The sequence below is a fragment of the Rousettus aegyptiacus genome, unplaced genomic scaffold (assembly GCF_014176215.1).
Source record: "Rousettus aegyptiacus isolate mRouAeg1 unplaced genomic scaffold, mRouAeg1.p scaffold_m13_p_5, whole genome shotgun sequence".
NCBI lineage: Eukaryota > Metazoa > Chordata > Mammalia > Chiroptera > Pteropodidae > Rousettus > Rousettus aegyptiacus.
The window spans coordinates 82,916,504-82,935,518 of record NW_023416308.1 but is presented as its reverse complement, the minus strand read 5'-3'; the positions used below and the strand labels follow the sequence as shown (position 1 = coordinate 82,935,518).

General features: G+C 33.6%; 1 protein-coding gene and 1 pseudogene across 5 annotated transcripts in view; both read left to right on the top strand.

The window, feature by feature from the left end:
• The window catches only part of SBF2 (SET binding factor 2), a 364,550-nt gene that overhangs the window by 185,882 nt on the left and 159,653 nt on the right, over positions 1-19,015 (top strand). For all 5 annotated transcript variants that reach the window (XM_016147353.2, XM_016147354.2, XM_036220406.1 and 2 more), the window contains exons 5-6: positions 717-827; positions 2,488-2,593. In XM_016147353.2, coding sequence (XP_016002839.2) covers positions 717-827; positions 2,488-2,593 — 217 coding nt within the window. The remainder of the gene's footprint in view (positions 1-716; positions 828-2,487; positions 2,594-19,015) is intronic.
• Positions 9,052-19,008, top strand: LOC107512144 (annotated as a pseudogene).

Sequence of the window (19,015 nt, the reverse complement as noted above, 5' to 3'; positions counted from 1 at the left end):
GAAAGTGTAAACTGTACCTTAAAATTTCCCAAGGATTTGAGAAATTAACACATAATTTCTGGCAAACTTCTTGATATTGTTGAAATTATGTGTATTCTAGAAAAATAACTTGATGCCAAGATTTCAATGACAATGGGGTGACTCCTAAAAAATACTAATTTTTCAGAGTTACAAAATTTAACAAACGGAAAGACTCAAAGATTGCATTTTGTCTTCTATTTTACCACTTACTTTCTTCTGAGCTTAAAGTATTAATCATATCTTGTCTTTATTTTGCTGTTTTTGTGTAAATTCACATAAGTTAAATTTTTATGTAGAATAAATGCTCAGAATTTATAAGAATGCCAAAAGAAGATGAAACTTCTAAATGTGTATCTTGAAATTTGGCATTTTACAAAATAAGATGAGAAAAAAACAATTTCAAGTCCTACAAATTTACCAGAGTGGTTATCCCAACACAATCACTTGTTTTACAAATTATGGATTTCTGCTTTTTGTAAGCTCATCTCAAATGTTTATTTAGAGCTTCTGGTTCTGGAGGAAAATTTAATAAACTTAATAACATTTGCTGCTTAAAATTTATTCCATGGTTACTGTAGAATATACTTTGCTAGATTCAAAGAGAAATTTTCCTGGGAACAGATGTCACAACAATTTATTTTTAGTGCTTATTTTTTTTCATGACATAAATAACTACGTGCATCTTCCCTTTGCAGGCTTGCCTGGGTTTGATCTACACTGTACATGTGGATAGTCTGAATGTCTCCTTGGAAAGTCTCATTGCAAACCTGTGTGCGTGTCTTGTCCCAGCGGCTGGAGGGTCTCAGGTAAATAGAATAAAAAGGGAGATAAAGAGGGCCTGTTCCTCATCTCTGCTCCTCCAGTTAATTTAATTTTATGAAGAAAAGGTAAAAAAAGAATTCTTTAAATATTTTTGTTTTAAAGAGGGCCTTAGTTTAGTTAAGCATTGTCCCTATGGTCTGCCTTCCAGAGACCCAAGATTCCATTCTTTTCTTAGGTCATGAGGTTAATTTTAACACAGGGTTCACCTTTCACATAGCATAATTAGAAGTCATACTTTGTGTAACTTGAACTCTAGTTTACATTTTCTTGAAAATACACTTTTTTAAATCGAACTTTTAAAATGTGTTCTTTCTACCCCTTTTACTCTACATTAGTTATGCCTCATTTTATTAAATTAAAATTTTAAAGTGAAAAAAATTAAATCACATTAAGAAAACTCGCAAAACAGTTTTTCAACCTTCTAACTATTTCTGAATAGTTACTTATTCACTTCCCTGGATAACAGCAATTGTATTTGGTCCTAAAACCATTTTGTGTGTTATATAATCTTTAATAGAATACCTTACATTCAAACTATTAAAAGATGAAGGCCAATTTTTCTTATTTCAATTTACCACCTTTAGTGATAATGTCGACCATGGTCCACGATCACAGATTTTTGGAAAGTATAAACTATACCTTAAATCTTCCCAAGGATTTTGTTATAGATTGAGCCTCAGATGAGTACATTAAGACCTTCAACTGAAATGAAACTTTCTCAAAATGGTCATGTGTTTTTCACCTTCTGTATGTCTTGAGATTTTCTTATTCATCTCTGAAGTAGAAAAATAAGAACCTCAGCTCTCTGACTTAATGTTTCTAAGGTACCATATCTTAAAAAATAAAACGAACAAAGAAAAACTCTTTCTTAAGCCCTAAAATTGATTAATCACTTATTTTGCTTATTCTTATGTAATATTGGATGAGAGGGTAGTCTTCTAAAAATTACATAGTTTATCCTCAGTCTGACAAAAGGTGTTGTTGATAATTACGTTGGCATCCTTTTCCCTTGCCTTTTGCCTTTCTAACTGTCTTCTGTCTATCCCAGTGTCTTTCGTTACTCTTGTTTTCACTCCTTTTTTCCCTAACTACTCTCTTCTCCCTCATTCTTCTACTTCTGCTCTAAGGTAGAATTTAAAATGAGAGTTTGGTTACAAAAGCACCTAAACTTTAAAGCACTAGATTTGTTTTATGGGCCTTTATTATGATGAGATTTTTGTTTACTTTATTTTATTTATTTTTAATTTTAATTTTAAAAAAACTTTTATTGTGGCTCTTAAAAATGTTTAAATTACATATGTGGTTCATATATTTCTTTTATTTTTCCCAGTTTTATTGACATATAATTGGCATATACATGTTGGCTTTAACATTTTTAGTGAAATATAATTGTCAGTGATTTTTGTATTTCATTGTTACTAATTTTTCAACTTTCAACTATTGAGTTTTTATGTACTGTATTCATTTGGGCACAAAGTAACTTGAATGGTTGGGCTACATTATCACCCTTTGCATCTGTTAATTGGATCTTAATATGGTCAGTGTCTGCTCTGAAGCCGGACTACAAAGGGATTTTTTTATTTAAGAAAATATCTGAAAAGAAATCAGTTATGTGTTTGTGTGTGTGTTTTCCCCGTTATGCAGAAGCTGTTTTCCTTGGGTGCAGGAGACAGACAGCTGATCCAGACTCCTTTGCATGATAGTCTTCCTGTCACAGGCACTAGTGTGGCTCTCCTGTTCCAGCAGCTGGGTATGTCTTTTCTCCCATTTTTAATGTCCTCTTGTGGAAGTTTACCAAAAAAGAATGTATTTTAAGCTCATATCACCTGACATGAATCAATAACATAAATAACAACCATTAAATTAAAAAGAACCATTAAACAAATGTGGTATATCCACACAATGGAGTATTATTCATCCATAGAAAGGAATGAAGTGTTGATACATGCTACACCATCAATGAATCTTGAACACAAATGCTGAGTGAAAGAAGCCAGGGACAAAAGGACACATGTTGTATGATTCCATTTATATGAAGTTTCTAGAGTAGGCAAATCCTTAGAATTGGAAAGTAAATTAGTGGTTGCCATTAGTTAGAGGGGAGTGGGCAGTGGAAATTGACTGCTAATAAATATAGAGTTTCTCTTCAGGTCTTGAAATTATGTTGGAGTTAAATACTAGTTAGTGATGGTTTTTACAACCTGTGACTATATTAAAAACCATTACATTGTACACTTTAAAATGGGGAATGTTATAGTATTTGAATTTTATCTTGATAAAGAAAAAAATACTAGGGCCCTGTCAGACAAACTCAGAAGCCATCTTGAAGAGGCTTGCAACTGATCTAAGATGGTACAATTTGAACTTCAAAAATGATAATACTTGCAGTTGTTTGAAACACAGCAAATATTTTTAAATCCATGAATTCATACTAATATTAAAATAAAAATGACAGTGAACCAATTCATACTAATATTAAAATAAGAATGACAGGAACTAATATGTTACCTTGAAAACTTTATCAATAAAGGAAACGGATCAAGCATTTATTCTGCCTCGCCTATATGAAATATAGTACAAGGTATTCTAATAATAGATGAGGGAAATTGTCTCTTTTTAAAAGTATTCTATCAACAAATGGAAAAGAAGTTATAGAAATAGAACATTATCATTTTACAACTCTCAGTAAATAAAAATTTAAGCATCAATAACTATTATCGTAAGAAGAAAAACAAGCAGATATTATGTGTCAAGACTTCCCAAACATTACATGTAGTTTTGCCAGAGATTAAATCTGAATCTGATCGCAGGAAATACAGAAGACAGGGGAACATATTGAACTGTACCAAGAGACTGTAACTGTCAAAAGCCAGGCTTTTATGAAGACTCTATTGATAACATGTCCCTGGTTCTTTAACAAATAAATTGTAAAGAAAGGAACCTCTAGATTAAAGGAGATCTAAAATATGCCCCATTTTTAATAGAGTAAGATTGAACTGTAATGTCCAGGCATACACACTTGGATGTAGAAAAAAATCAGGGAATAGGCTAATAGAATAAAGTCAGGATAATGGTTACTTACAGTAGTAGAGAGGTTGTTGTGATTGGGGGCACATGGAAGGGGATCCTAGAGTTGCTGACAGACTTGTCCTTCTTGACCCAGATAGTGTTTATTAGATAATTCACTAAGTCATACATTAGATTTGTGTGGTTTTCTATATTTGTGCTTTATCTTGCAATAAAAATATTTTTTCAAACCTTGTAAAACTATTTAACTCTATATGTATACCTAAGGTTTTTTTTTTTTTTTAAGTGTTCTTACTTGGACTTGGACAAATGAGAGATTTTATCTTTTTCAGATAACAAAAAGTGTAGAATTTGGCAGTGCAGCTCTATCAGGCTGATGTCGATTCCCAGATCTCTCTAGGGAGCATATGGCGATTCCCCTTGCTACACTCTGAACGTCAAAAACTGCCTTTATAAATAAGAAGATAATAAAAGAATAATTAGAACTTTTTATTCTTTGTGCCTGGTATATCTGGCATAGTGCCTTGGGCAGAGAAGGCATCAATGTTTGCTGAATAAGTGAATGAAATGCACTAGCTATGAAGAGAATGGCAATTGTATTTCATTAGGAAATAGTCTGTGAATGGATGAAGGCACCAAAACACATGATGATTAGTCATTTGAAGATCAGATTTCATTATTTTACTCTCTGGTATTTTGAACTTCATTATCTTTTGCTTACATATTCAAAGTTTACTTTTTCAGGGAAAGAATAAGGAAATGATAAGAAATGAGAGGAGAAAGATGCCTCTAAAATAGCACTATATGCAGAGTTGTAGTTTCTAAAGCATGTGGGTACTGATAATTCTGTCTGAAGGCATGTGTTATCACCAGTCATTTTGGTTGGACTGTTGTTGAAAGCCAATATTAGACCATTATCAGAGTTCACTACCTGGGTTGGGGGTGGCGCTGTGGTATATTTTACAAAGCATAGACAGGAAGCGGATAAGACTATAAGATTGTTTGGTAGCCTTGACTAGTTTTCCTGTGAAAAACATAAATGTAATGATAAAATTTCCTTGTTTCTTCTCTCCAAATTTCTGTTCCACACTTTGAGAGTTCTCACTGCCTGAAATAATTCTGTAGACTGCTGCTATCGCCCACCTCAGTCCCCCAAATTTCCTGTTGATTACCTTAATTTCTTACTTACCATCTTTTTTGTTTGTTTCTTGTTGCAGTTTATATGAACTATTTTTGTTCATCTGGAGATTTGTGTTTTCAGTGTGGAAAACTGTAGGGATTTTTTTTTTTTTAATGTTAATAAGATTATATTCACAGGAACTCGTTTTTATAGCCTCTCAGATTTTTTAAATCTAATCTATAGCTGTTTAACTAAGGTGTCTCTCTTTGACCCAAATAATTTTTTTTGAAATTCTCATGGTATCTTTTGTCATATCTACTCACTTATAATTTGGATTTTAATTGAAAACACACTAGTTTTAGAATATTTATTCCCCAATTTTTACAATATACTATTTATTAGACGTTTTTAAAGTCACAGACTAAAGTGATCTTGGGCCTCCAGCTATCATCACTCTGGTTTCATAGTTAAACAACATTAGTCCTGTATCACCTTTGTTTATACTTTTTCCAGCTTTATTGGTAAAATATTATTGACATAAAATATATGTAAGTTTAAGGTTTACAATGTGATGACTTGATGAACATATATATTGTGAAATGATGAACACTGTAAAGTTAGTGAAACCTCCATTCCCTCACATAATTATAATTTCTGTGTGTATACAAGTGTGTGTTAATAACATTTAAGATATGCTTTCTTAACAACTTTTAAGCGTATAATAATAGCATTGTTAATTATAGTCACCATGCTGTTAATTAGATCCTCAGAATTTATTCACCTTATACCTGGAATTTATACCCTTTGACTAACATTGCCCATTTCTCCTACCCTTTTAGCACCTGACAACAACCATTCTACTCTCTATTTCTACGAATTCACCTATTTTAGATTCCGCATATAAGTTAGAACATAAAATATTTGTTTAATCAGTCTGTCTGACATATTTCTCTTAGCATGATGTCTTCAGGTTTTGTCTATGTTGTCACAAAAGGCAGAATTTCCTTCTTTTTTTGGTTATATAATATTCCATTGCATTTTATATGCCACATTGTCTTTATACTGCCATTTATGTTGGACACTTAGGCTGTTTCCATGGCTTGGCTATTGTGAGTAATGATACAATGAACACAGGAGTGAGGATATCTCTGAGATAGTGATTTCATTTCCTTCAGATATATACCCAGACATGAGATTGTTGGATTATATGGTAGTTCTATTTTTAAATTTTTGAGGAAACTCCATACTGATTTCTATAATGGCTGTATTAATTTATGTTCCCACCAACCCACCAACAGTAAGCAACAGTTCCCTTTTCTCCACAGTTTTGCCAACACTTACTTGTCTCTTTTCTTTTTGATAATAATCATTCTTACAGGTGTAAAATAGTATCTCATTGTGGTTTTGATATTCATTTCTTTGATGGTTAGTGATATTGAGTTTCTTTTCATATACCTGTTGACATTTGTATGTCTTCGTTGGAAAAATATCTATTCAAGTCCTTTGCCTATTTTTTGATTATATTGTTTGGGTTTTTTTGCTATTGAGTTGTATGAGTTCCTTACATATTTTGGATATTAATCCCTTATCAGATAGATAGTTTACGTATATTTTCTCCTATTTTGTAGGATGCCTTTTTATTTTACTGATTGTTTATTTTGCTGTATAGAAACTTTTTAGTTTGAAGTCCCATTTGTTTATTTTTGCTTTTGCTGCTTGCACTTTTGATGTGACATCCAAAAAATCATTGCCCAGATCAATGTAAAGGAGTTTTTTCTCTGTTTTCGTCTAGTAGTTTTATAGTTTGGGTTTTTTAATTTATGTATCTGATTCATTTCAAGTTTTCTTTGTGTGTATTGATATGAGATGGGGTCCAATTTCATTCTTTTGTATGTGAATACTGAGTTTTCCAGCACTATGTAATGAAGAGACTCTCTTTTACTCATTGAATAGTTTTGGCGTCTTTGTCAAGAATTAATTGACCTTATATGTATGACTTTATTTCTACATTCTTGATTCTGTTCCATTGATCTATAGGTCTGTTTTCATGCTGGTACTGCACTGTTTTTAATTACTATAGTTTTGTAATATAATTTGAAATCAGGAATTATAATACCCCCACGTTTTTTTTTGTTTTTGTTTTTCCAGGATTGCTTTGATTATTTGGGTTCTTTTATGGTTCCATATGAATTCTGTGAAAAATATCTTTACAATGTTGCTAAAAATTACATTGAATGTTTTTGTGTAATATGGACATTTTAAGAATATTAATTCTTTTGACCCATGAACATAGGTACCTTTCCAATTATTTGTGTCTCCAGTTTCATCAAAGTTTTATGGTTTTCAACATACAGATCTTTCACCTCTTGTTTACGTTTATTCCTAAGAATTTTGTTATTTTTGATGCTGTTATATGGGATAGGTTTTTTTTTATTTCTTTTTTAAGTATTTCATTCTTAGAATATAGAAATGCAACTGATTTTTGTATGTTCCTGTATTCTGTAACTTTATTGAATTCATTTAGTCTAAGTAGCTTTTTAGTGGAGTCTAGAATTTTCTATGTATAAGATCATTTCATCTGAAAACAGAGACAGTTTTATTTTTTCCTTTCTGATTTGGATGTTTTTAATGTTTTTCTTGCCTAATAATTACTCTGGCTAGGACTTTCAATACTATGCTGAATAGGAGAGCTGAAGCCCCATGTCTTATTCCTGATCTTACCAGGAAAGTTTTTAACTTTTCACTGTTGAGTAATATGTTAGCTGTGGGCCTGTCATGTATGGCATTTATCATATTGAAGTATGTTTCTTCTATACCTAACTTGTTGAGAATTTTTATTGTGAAACAGTATTGAATTTTGTCTAGCACTTTTCTGTATTGAGATGATCATGTGATTTTTTTAAATCTTTCTATTAATGTGGTTTATCTCGTTGATTGGTTTGTGTATGTTGAACCATCTTTGCATCCCAGGAATAAATCCCACTTTATCATTAAGTATGATCTTTTTAATGTGCCATTGAATCAGTTTGGTGGTATTTTATTAGGAATTATTGAATTTGTATTCATCAGGGAAATTCGCCTGTAGTTTTCTTAAACAGATGCTCCTTGACTTACAACAGGGTTATGTCCTGATAAACCCAATATAAGTTGAAAATATCATTAAGTCAAAAATGCATTTAATATAGCTAACCTACTGAACATCATAGCTTAGTCTAACCTACCTTAAACATGCTCAGGACACAATATCCAGAAAACACTGGCAACACAGTACACTGTAGAGTATGGTTGTTTACCTTCGTGATTGCATACCTGACTGGGAGCTGTGGCTTGCTGCCACTGCTCAGCATCATGAGTATCACACCGCAGATCACAAGCCTTGGGAAAGATCAAAATTCAGAATTTGAAGTACAGTTTCTACTGAATGTGTACCGTAAAGTCTAAACACCGTAAATGGAACCATTTTAAGTCAGAAACTCTCTGTAATGTCCCTATCTAGTTTTGTTATTAGGATGAGGTAGGCCTTGAAAATTAGTTTGTGAGTGTTCTCTCCTCTTTGGCTTTTTGGAAGTGTTTTAGAAGAATTGGTACTAATTCTTCTATAAATGTTTGATAGAATTCACCAGTGAAATCATCTGACCCTAGACTTTTATTTGTTGGGGGGTTTTGATTACTGTTTCAATCTTTGACTCATTATTGGTCTGTTTAAATTTCTATTTCCTCATAGTTCAGACTTGGTATAAACTATTTTATATGCATATTATATTTTTGTTTACCTATATTTAACTTTAGCCAGTTTTTTGTTTATTATTAGGCCAATAATAATTATTAATTATTATCTATTATTATCTGTGTTGATTATCGCTAATACTAAATATAGTTTTTATAAAGTTCTTAAATGTTAGAGTTTTTCCTTTAGTTTATCTCACAAATATTATTTTTACTTTGTACACATTCTTAAAATATTGATCGTAGCTGTAACTTGCTATTCAGAAAGTTATTTCTATTCTTAAATATTTTAATGGAAAACTTTTTTATTATCTCTTTTGTCTTCCCTTAGAAAAGCTTCTGTCTATAATGCTATATATTCTTGAAGTGATATTAACTTTTGATAGCAGTTTAAAAAATAATTTATGTTCCTGAAATAAAAAAATGAAATGATGTCAGAGGAAAAAATGAAGGGTTAAGTTGTGCAAAATTATTCTCTTTAAAGGGAACTTCTTTAAGAAGATTATGTTGATTGGTAAATTTATGAACTGCACAAATAATGCATCAATTGTAGAATGATTTTTGTCTTTTTTTCCTTCAGTGATCAAAATCTAGTACCTTGGATCATGTTTCTATTTTCACTCAGTTTTCCCAGCTTATTAAATTAATATTAGTGCTTGTTTTAGTCTTATGCTCAAATATAATGGGAAGAAATGAAGTAGGCATTTTCTTTCTCAATATATGTAATAAAATAGATAGTTGGAGAAATTGAGTGCACACAAGTTTAGACTACTACTATTAATGGCATATTGTCCTCTAGGTGAAAAAGAAATAGTGTTTTACTATAACTATATATCTACGATTAATCATTTTTTGACAGTTTGAATATTGGTTATTTTTCATGGGGATTTGAAACAAATGGAATCTTCTCACTAACCTGTTCTGGAGCACTTTTCTAAAGAAGTTGCATACCATGCGTACTCAACTCCAGAGGCATAAAGATCTTTCTAATTTAAATTTTTTGTAACAAATACCACAAACAATAAAGTTCCTGTAATTTTAAAAACATATCTGTTCCTCCCATAGCCCTTATCCTAGATACACTTTCAACCTAGTAGAGATGTGTTTTAAAAATTATAGTACAGTATAATTAGTGCAGTAATGGAAATACAAAGAACTAACTTTTCACTAGCTAGAAAAGAGGAAGATGGACATTCCAGGCAGAAAGAAGAACATAAGCAATGTTATAGAGCCATGAAAGACTTCATGAAATTGTTCTTGGATGTTCGATGAAATATATCCTGTCTTGAAATCATGTTTGAACATAGTGTTGTAAGAAGTAGTCAGAATGTTATCAGGAAATCGATTGCTTTTCTTTCACAATTAAAGATTAAATATTTATGCTAGTTTTTTAAAGTAAACTATTTTTAAAATACCAAAGACTGAAAGTCATTGACCAGTTGAGCACTTGTTGGCTAGTGTGCTACTCTTGTTAGAATTACACATAAATAAAGTATGTGTTTACTGCATGATATAATTTGAGGCAGGTCGAAGAATCGTGGTTCAAAAAGGTCTTCATTTGCCTTTTATAGTGCTTAAATGCTGCTATTAAATGGCTATCTCTATCTTTGTAATGAATTTTCCTTTAACAAATGCAAATACTCTAAGACAAGATAGCCATTAAATATTATCTTTCATTGTCACAAAGTTCTCTTGTCTAAAATTTCATTTTGCCCTTTCAGTACTTTAGAGATTATTTTTCTTATAAAATATGGCTACTCCAACATTTAAGTATATGCAGTGTACAAATTACAGCAGGACAAATGGCCCTCTTTTCCGTGCTCTGTAGCATTTTGCCCATGTCTCTGTTCTTTGTGTTTTATTTATTTACCAATCTGCCATCTTCACTGATCTGTGAGCTCGTATAAGCCTGTTTAAATTTCTTTATATTCATCCTCAGCGTTGAGCAATTTCTTATATATCTCAGTAGCTCAGTCTAAAGGTTTATTAGTGGAAGATGGGAGGAAAGGGAGAAGAAAGGAAGAAGTTTTAATGAGAAGTGTTATTTCTGCTCCTTGCTTTAATTCTCCAGTTACTCTATTTTATCCTTCCCTTTCGTCTGCCATTCTACTTCTACATTCCTTTTTGCTTCCTCCTTCTTGAATTTAGATGTTAAAGTAGATTTTAAAAACTAGTCAATCAGAACAGGTACAGACTAGGAATCCGGGCCATTTGGTGTTGGAATAATCTGATGTGATTATCTTAGACCCAGAAAACAAATTATAGCGTTAAACAAAGAAGGAAATATGCTGTCTCTTTTTACACAGTTTTAGTTAAATTGGTCTTTCATGGATTGTTGAGATATACAGTTTTAGATTAGAGTTCTTCGTGGTCATATGTATTTGTTAATTCACTTTTCATATTTAAAAATTGCCATATTACTCTACTTATAAGCTCAGAAAGCGTATTTAATTCATGTCTCTCTCAAGAGGATAAACCCATGTTTGTATCCACTAAAATATACCCACATATTGGTTGCCCAGTTTAGTTACATTTCTTAACTATATTTTATTTAGAAGACTTCCATTTCTAACATTTGGAAATAACATTTTGAATTTGAAACAGATATTAAACACTGCCTCTCAGTTTTGGTTATAACATTAAACTATATAAATTATATAAACCTTTAGTTAATCTGTGAAGGTAGGGATCTTCTTTTTCTTCAGTGGAGTATCCCTTGTACCTGGAGCATCATAGGTACTCAACAAATAGTGATTGAATGAATGAGAAATCCCCGTTTTTATAATTTATAGTAAGCCTTGACCATTATTATATTTTCTTCATTGTGGATTGACCAGAAAGAGGTATAGTAAATTGTTTAAGCCTTTCTGAAATACATCCTGCCTTGAAATCATGGCCTTCAGTTCATCAATTTTTTACTTGAAAGCTGAGGCATAGTGTTCTATTTGTACAGCATGTCATTATTATTCAAGGAAGGGTAGGATTCTGGAGAAAAGTTTTTGATGGTGTTTTTCAAAACAGGAAACAAATACATTTGTTAATATTTGGTGATACAAATTTTAGAACTTCAACCCTAAAGAAAAGTTAAGATCAGGAAGTAATTTTTCAGGATGTTTTACTGTTGGAATAATCAACAGGATGTGTATGTACCATTGTACTGAAATCAGTAGTAATTATCACTAGACTGTTTGTTTTTCATATTGTCTTCTCCGTTGTTGTGCAGCTTTGGATGGATGTTGGTTACCGAAGACTAAGAAACAATTCAGGCTTATGGAGAAAGCTGATTATGATTTGCAGTTCAAAGAAATTGGATTTCTAATTAACTGTGTAGTTATGAATTTAGCAACAAGCATTGCTAGTTAAAAATTAAAATATTAATGTAATTTCTTAACATTTGAGGAATTAAATATTAGAGGAATAAGTAAATTAGGTGTGGGTAAATTATTTTGTGTTACACTATATAATTTTCTGGTTAATGAAAAACATCCTTTAAGCACTAGAATAGGGTCCCTAACTCCTTCTCTATATGACACATAAATCCTGTCCTGGTTAGTATAGTGTGATATTTTCCCCCTTGATATCATTAATTGGTTATTTTAAGTAATGTAAATAAGTTAGAATCCCTTACAATTTCATGTGTTCCTTCTTCACACTTTTCTAATACTAAATATTGTTGACTATGAATTTTATTTTTTGATGGATTATTAGAATGGCTTATTTTTTTTTGTGTGGGGGATTGCAGAAGGTTCATATAGGAGTAGAGAGGGAAAAGTTCTTCCCTGGAGTCTTCTGGGAAAAAGCCTGGACTCCTTCTCATAGTATACAAATTCTTCATAAACCTTCCCTTGGCAGAGCTACTTGTAGGTCTCTTCTTCCCTCAGTTCTATTTCTTTGTACGTGATCTCTCAGCTTTAAGAGCCTTACTGCCCTCGTTTCCATAATTGCTGCTTATTCTTCAAAATTTAACTTGAGGGTCAGTTCCTTTAGGTAGGCGCAGTGTAGTCACAAGGGTCCTTCAATGAAGGAAGGAGGGAAACAAAAGAGTCAATGTCAGAGTGATGCACTCTGACATCACATAAGGAAAAAAGACTTGACTGGCCTTTGCCAGTTTTGAAGATGGAAGGGGGCCATGAGCAGAGGAATATTGGCATTTGGTAAAAGCTTGAAAACCCAAATGTCAGACTTCTGACCTCCACATCTTTAAGATAATATATTTGTGTTATTTTAAGCCATTGAGTTTGTGGTGATTTGTTATGGCAGCCATTGGAAACTAATACAGCCACAGACTTTTAAAATATAAATGTTTAATTTATATTTTAATACAGTACTTCGACTCACACAAAGTTGTTAAATTGGTGCAGAGAATCCAAGTATACGTCACCCACCTTCTCTCAATAATAATTTATAATTAATACATTATAACAACCAGGAAATTGATATCGGCACAATACTGTTTATTCAGGAAAGGAATGATACTTCTCTAAGTAGTCATAATTATATAGTTTTGACTTTTGGAAGTATGTTTAGATCTCATATCTTCAGAAAATAATATTAGATCAACCATCATGGAAAAAAACAAAAAAGAAAATCTTTAAAAGCGTATAGAAACAAACTTCACTGTCTTTAAAATGAATAACATAACTACACTAATGAGGAAAACTAACCAAAGTAACTTAAGAACACTATTTATGACTTTATAGCCCTCAGTACTAGATAGGTTTGAGGAGAAAATTGCAAACAAATCATTAATTCTTTTTCTCCTTTTTAGTTGATATGGTTTTTAGAGTTAGAATGGCTGAGAAAATTCTGCAGCTGTTTTATACATAATATATAGAATCAGCAAATGAATAAATATGTTTATGTTATTAAGATACAAAGTTCTCACTGGAAGAAAGGACATACAAATATGTTTTGGAGTCAGTGAGGAGGTCCTGTGGAAATGGATTAGACCTGAAAGTAATGGCATAGACTCAGGATTTCTCATGTGTGCGATATATGTGTGTGTTCATATGTACATATATATGTGTTTGTCTGTGTATATGCATGTATATGTGTTCATGTATGTGTGTAGATCTATATTATGTACATGCATATATTTCCTTGGTCTATCTGCAGAATTGACCCAGAAACAAAGACACCCCATGAGAGATGATATAACATTTACCCTAATAACCATAATTTTGGTTTTTAATACCATTCCTCACAAAAGAACCAGTACTTGTAGCAATGGCTGACTTTGGGTCTGGGACAGGATAGATACAGTATGAGCTTGGATTGTTTTGGTAAGCCAGAAAGTAAGAAAGAATTTTTAAAAACAAAGTCTAAATTCATGTCACAAGGACACAGGAACTAGGTTAAAGGGGGTGCCCAACTGTCTACATCTAGGACCTGTTTAGCACAAAAATAATTAAGGGCAGTATTGACTTATAGAATGTTGAAATAAAAAATAGGAATTCATGAGTCCATACTGATAATGAATTTATAAATAAGCAGGTTAGTGAGGAATAAATTAGGGCTATGCTAATTGCTGAATGTTGAGTGCTGACTGGTGAGCATAGAGGAAATGCTGCATTTGGAAAATCATTTTATAGTCATCATAGTAAAGACTGACGCAGGCTGTAAGTATCATTACCAGCATATCTCAGAGATGTTGTAGGTTCAGTTCCAGAACGCCACAATGAATTTTGGGGCTTTCTGGTGCATATAAATGTTATATTTACACCCTACAGTAGTCTGTTAAACATGCAATAGCATTATGTCTAAAAAATAACAATGCACATACCTTAATTTAAAAATACTTTAATGCTTAAAAATGCTAACCATCATCTGAGCCTTCAGGGAGACAAAGTCTGTTTAATGGTGGAGGGTCTTGCTTCGGTGTTGATGGCTTCTGTCTGATCAGGGTGGTGGTTGCTGCAGGTTGTGGTGGCATAACAATTTTTAAAAATAAGACAACATGTAGTCTGTTGCATCAACTGACTCTTTCACAAATGATTTCTCTGTAGCATGCGAAGCTGATTGATAGCATTCTACCTACAGTAGAATTCCTTCCAAAATTGGATTCTCAAATTTGCCGCTGCTTTATCAGCTAAGTTTATTTAATATTGTAAAGCCTTTGTTGTCATTTTAAAAGTTTTCACAGTATCTTCACCTGGAGTAGATTCTATATCAAGGATCCATTTTCTTTGATCATCTATAAGAAGCAACTCATCCATTCGAGTATCGTGATGAGATTATAGCAATTCAGTCACATCTTCAGGCTCCACTTCTAATCTCTTGCTATTCCCACCACATCTATAGTTATTTACTCCGCTGCGGTCTTGAAGCCCTCAAAATCATCATGAGAGTTAGATTCAACTTCATCCAAACTCCTGTTGATGTTGATATTTTCACCTCTTCCCATGAATCACCAGTTTTCTTAATGGCACCTAGAATGGTGAATTTTTTCAAGAAGATTTTGCCCATATTCTTGAAGCAGTCACTATTTATGGCTGTTATAGCCTTAGGAAATGTGTTTCTTAAATAATAAGACTTGAAAGTTGAGCCACAGATCTGGCCCTACCAGGGGGCCACCTTTCTACAGGTTCTGTTGGCTGTTGCAGCAGCTGAAACTGTGGCAGAGTCGGCCATGGGTTGGGCATAAGATGGCAACAGTGATGGCAGGAGCCCTGGGCCTGCTGTAGGGCTGGTTGTGGAGCAAATGCTTCTGGATGCCCCAGAATATGAGCTGGACAGACCTTGAGGGCCTGGCAATGGCCACAGGCCAGGCATATCCTCTCGGTGTTCCTGATGGCAGCAGACATGTTGTCCATGAGGCTGCTCTTTGAGTGGTTTATTGCCAATTCTACATACTCCACATTGGCATCCAGGACAGTGGTCTCTATTAGCCTCAACCCAATGCCATTCTTGAAAAGGTGTTCATATCGACTACCAAGTACTTTAATGAGAAAAGGCTATAGAGAATGTCAAAGCAACTGAATAGGGAAGTCTGAAAAAAACCATTGCTTACTAAATTCCGTGAAAGCATTTGGAGATTCACTTTTTATTTATGTATGTTCTGCTATGGAATTAGATTTCTGTGGTCATCACCTTGGCTTTGGGACGCCTGACACTGCTTGCCTAGCTGACTTATCAGTCTCTCACAAATGGGCTTTATTATTATTATATCATGGAACTGGCCTTCTGTTGGTCTCATGTTTTCTCAGTTTACAGACATTAAAAGAAAGGACTTCCTGATCATGTTTGTGCATCACTCGGTCACCATTGGGCTCATCACCCTCTCTTACATCAGCAACATGGTCTGGGTAGCAACTTTGGTTGTGTGTCTACATGACGCTTCAGACTTCTTGCTAGAAGCAGTCAAGCTGGCCAGTTATGCCAGGTATTAGTGTCTCTGTGACACCCTTTTTGTGATCATCAGTGTTGTTTTTATGGTCACTCATCTAGGAATCTATCCATTCGGAATTCTGAACATGACTCTCTTTGAGAGTTGGGAGGTAATCAGGCCCTGTCCCTCCTGGTGGCTCTTTAGTGGCATTCTCCTAACCCTGTAGGTTCTGCATGGCATCTGGTCCTACCTAATGGTGTGAGTTGCTTTCAAAGCCTTGATCCAAGGAAAGGTGTCTAAGATTGGTTGCAGTGTTGTGGAGAGCAGCTCAGAAGAAGATGTGACCACCAACACAAAAAGACCCTGTGGCAGCAGCCCCAGCAATGTGCCTATTGGGTGAATAGTCACATGGGAGGCAGCAACTGGGCTGACGAGTAAGATTGTTGGTATGGGGACTTCAGCACCTATAGGGCCACTGGCAACCTACTCTTCCTGGGGCTCCCTACAGCTACATTCATGTGACTAAGAATCTGTGGGCACTGAGGAGAATCAAAGAAGCAAATATTTTCATGTTAAAAAAACAAAACTCTGCCATTTCGTATTTAATATCCTCCGTGTTCTTTCAATAATATTATTTGCTCTGTGTGTGTGTGCGTGTGTGTGCACATGTGTGTGCATTTGTATATGCATGAGTTTCATTGCCTAGATTGGGGCACAATTCTGGGCTGAAGCCATTATGCTCTTGCCTGGTTTCCTCTGAATCCACCTCATTTGGCTGCATCTTGAATTCTGCTGGCCCTGGGCTGTTGCCTCCCTTGTTGCCCATGGCTCTTGAGGTTCTCACAGCCAAGTTCAGCTGTAGGTTTCTGCACTATTCTTCTTTCAGAGCTGGAATATTTTACATGACATTCTGTAGAAACACAATCATGGATAGATATCCAGGATTGCTCTGACTCCCTTAGCTAGATCCTCTTCCTCCCACCTGGTAGTGACAGAGATAGCGGCTGCCCTTTTTTTCAGTGGTATGCATAGAATCAGGGGTAGGAGAAGGTGAGCTGAGGGCTAGAGGAGAATAACAGCCACCTGGTGAGCTGGTAACAGTTTATACTTTTGTTTACTCTTCTGTGATTAAAAGTACTTCAACCCTCAAAAAACATACTTGAAAGTTGAAATTCCTCCTCATATCCTGGTCTGCAGAGTGGATGTTGTGTTAGCAATCATGAAAACATTAATCTTGTTGTACATCTCCCTCAGAGCTTTTGAGCCACCAGATGCATTTTTAGTGAGCAGTAATATTTTGAAAGAAATCTTTGAGAAACTCACAATTTAAAAGGAGGCAGAAAGAACATGTGCAAAAGTAGCAGAGATACAAAACTGAAAGAAATGTTCTGAGAGCTAAATTAGTTCAATATTTATCACACAGATCTGCGAGATGGCAATAAGGTTGGAAAGATGGGAGTAGGACCATGAAGGCATTTTGGCATGGAGCTCAGACTTAATCTTGTAGGTTAGGTGTTTTCAAACATTTTAAGCATGAAAACCCTAACTTCAAAGGAAACTAATAGTAACTACAATAATTATAATAATCATAATATCAACTAACACGTCTTGATTGTTTACCATGGTACTGTGCTGAGAACTCCAGGCATTATCCCATTACTTTTTTATAGGAACCTTATTGCATAGGTTTTAATATTATCCTCATTTTACCAACTGAGTGTCAGAGAGATAAATACATTAAACAAGTTGAAGCAAAGCTTCTCTTACTGAATTGCTTCTGCAGAACAAAATGCATTTGAAAATCACTACTTCAAAGGATTAGAAAATATTGAAGGGTTTGAGACATGAAAGTGACATAATCAGATTTACATTTTATTTACGTGATACTAGAAACTGCCTGGAGGATATAGATTTGAAGTGAATAAGGACCGGATTAGAGAAATCCATTATGAAACTCTTACATTAGTCCAAATGGGAGAAAATTAGAAACCTGAACTGTAAGTTTAGGTGTATCATATGGGATAAGTTGGAAATGATAAAAAGTACAACAGTTAATTGGCCAAGAAGAAATTTGCATGTATAACTTGAAGGGACAAGCTATGGTAAAAGCAAATATGGAAAGTATTTTACCTTGATAAAACTAAAGTGGGCTCTTGATTTAGTGGGTCCATGTAATTAAGGTTGAACTAATACTTTTTTTAAAAAGATGGTTCAACAGTAAAAGAGAAAATAAGAAATGATGTACTTATTTAATTTCAATTTGATAAGTATACATGCTGAATTTTCTAGAGTTGCCACTAAAAGTAATGGGAACAGAGTTTATAAATTCCACACTAACAGAGGGGATAAAAGAAGAGCCAGGATAAATATAAATTTTAAAGATAGAGAAAAAAGAAAACAAATAAAAGTCTAAAATAAGATACTATCAGAAATAATTATAATAAGAATAAGTTGATTAAATGGTCTAGTTAAAAGATAAAGGTTGTCAGACTGGATTTTTTAAAATGTCAGTTATGTGCTATTTACAAGAAGTAGAAAAAGGTTGAAATAAAAATATGGAAAAGGATATACCAGGAAAATGTCAACAGCAAAGCTGGTGTGGTGACGTTAACATCAGACAAAATGGACTCTAAAGGGGAAAAAAGTTATTAGAACAATACCAGTGTCTTAACAGTAATTTAAGTACAGAATTTGGAGATGAAGTTGAAAAGAAGGTAATAGTGTATTTCCAAGCAATTAATATGATCAATGAGTATATGAAACTGATTTGAAAAATACAGAAAAACAAAACTGAAAGTTTGGGAAAACAAATACCCATAGGTTATATGGAATTTATAGTTTAGCCAAATAATTTTCTTGAGAGATTTCAGAAATAAAGGTTTTTTCATTCCATGTCATTCTAGGTCTGTGTTTATTGGCAACATATATAAAATTAAATGCATTTGGTAAGCATTTGCTCTTGTGTTTTTCAG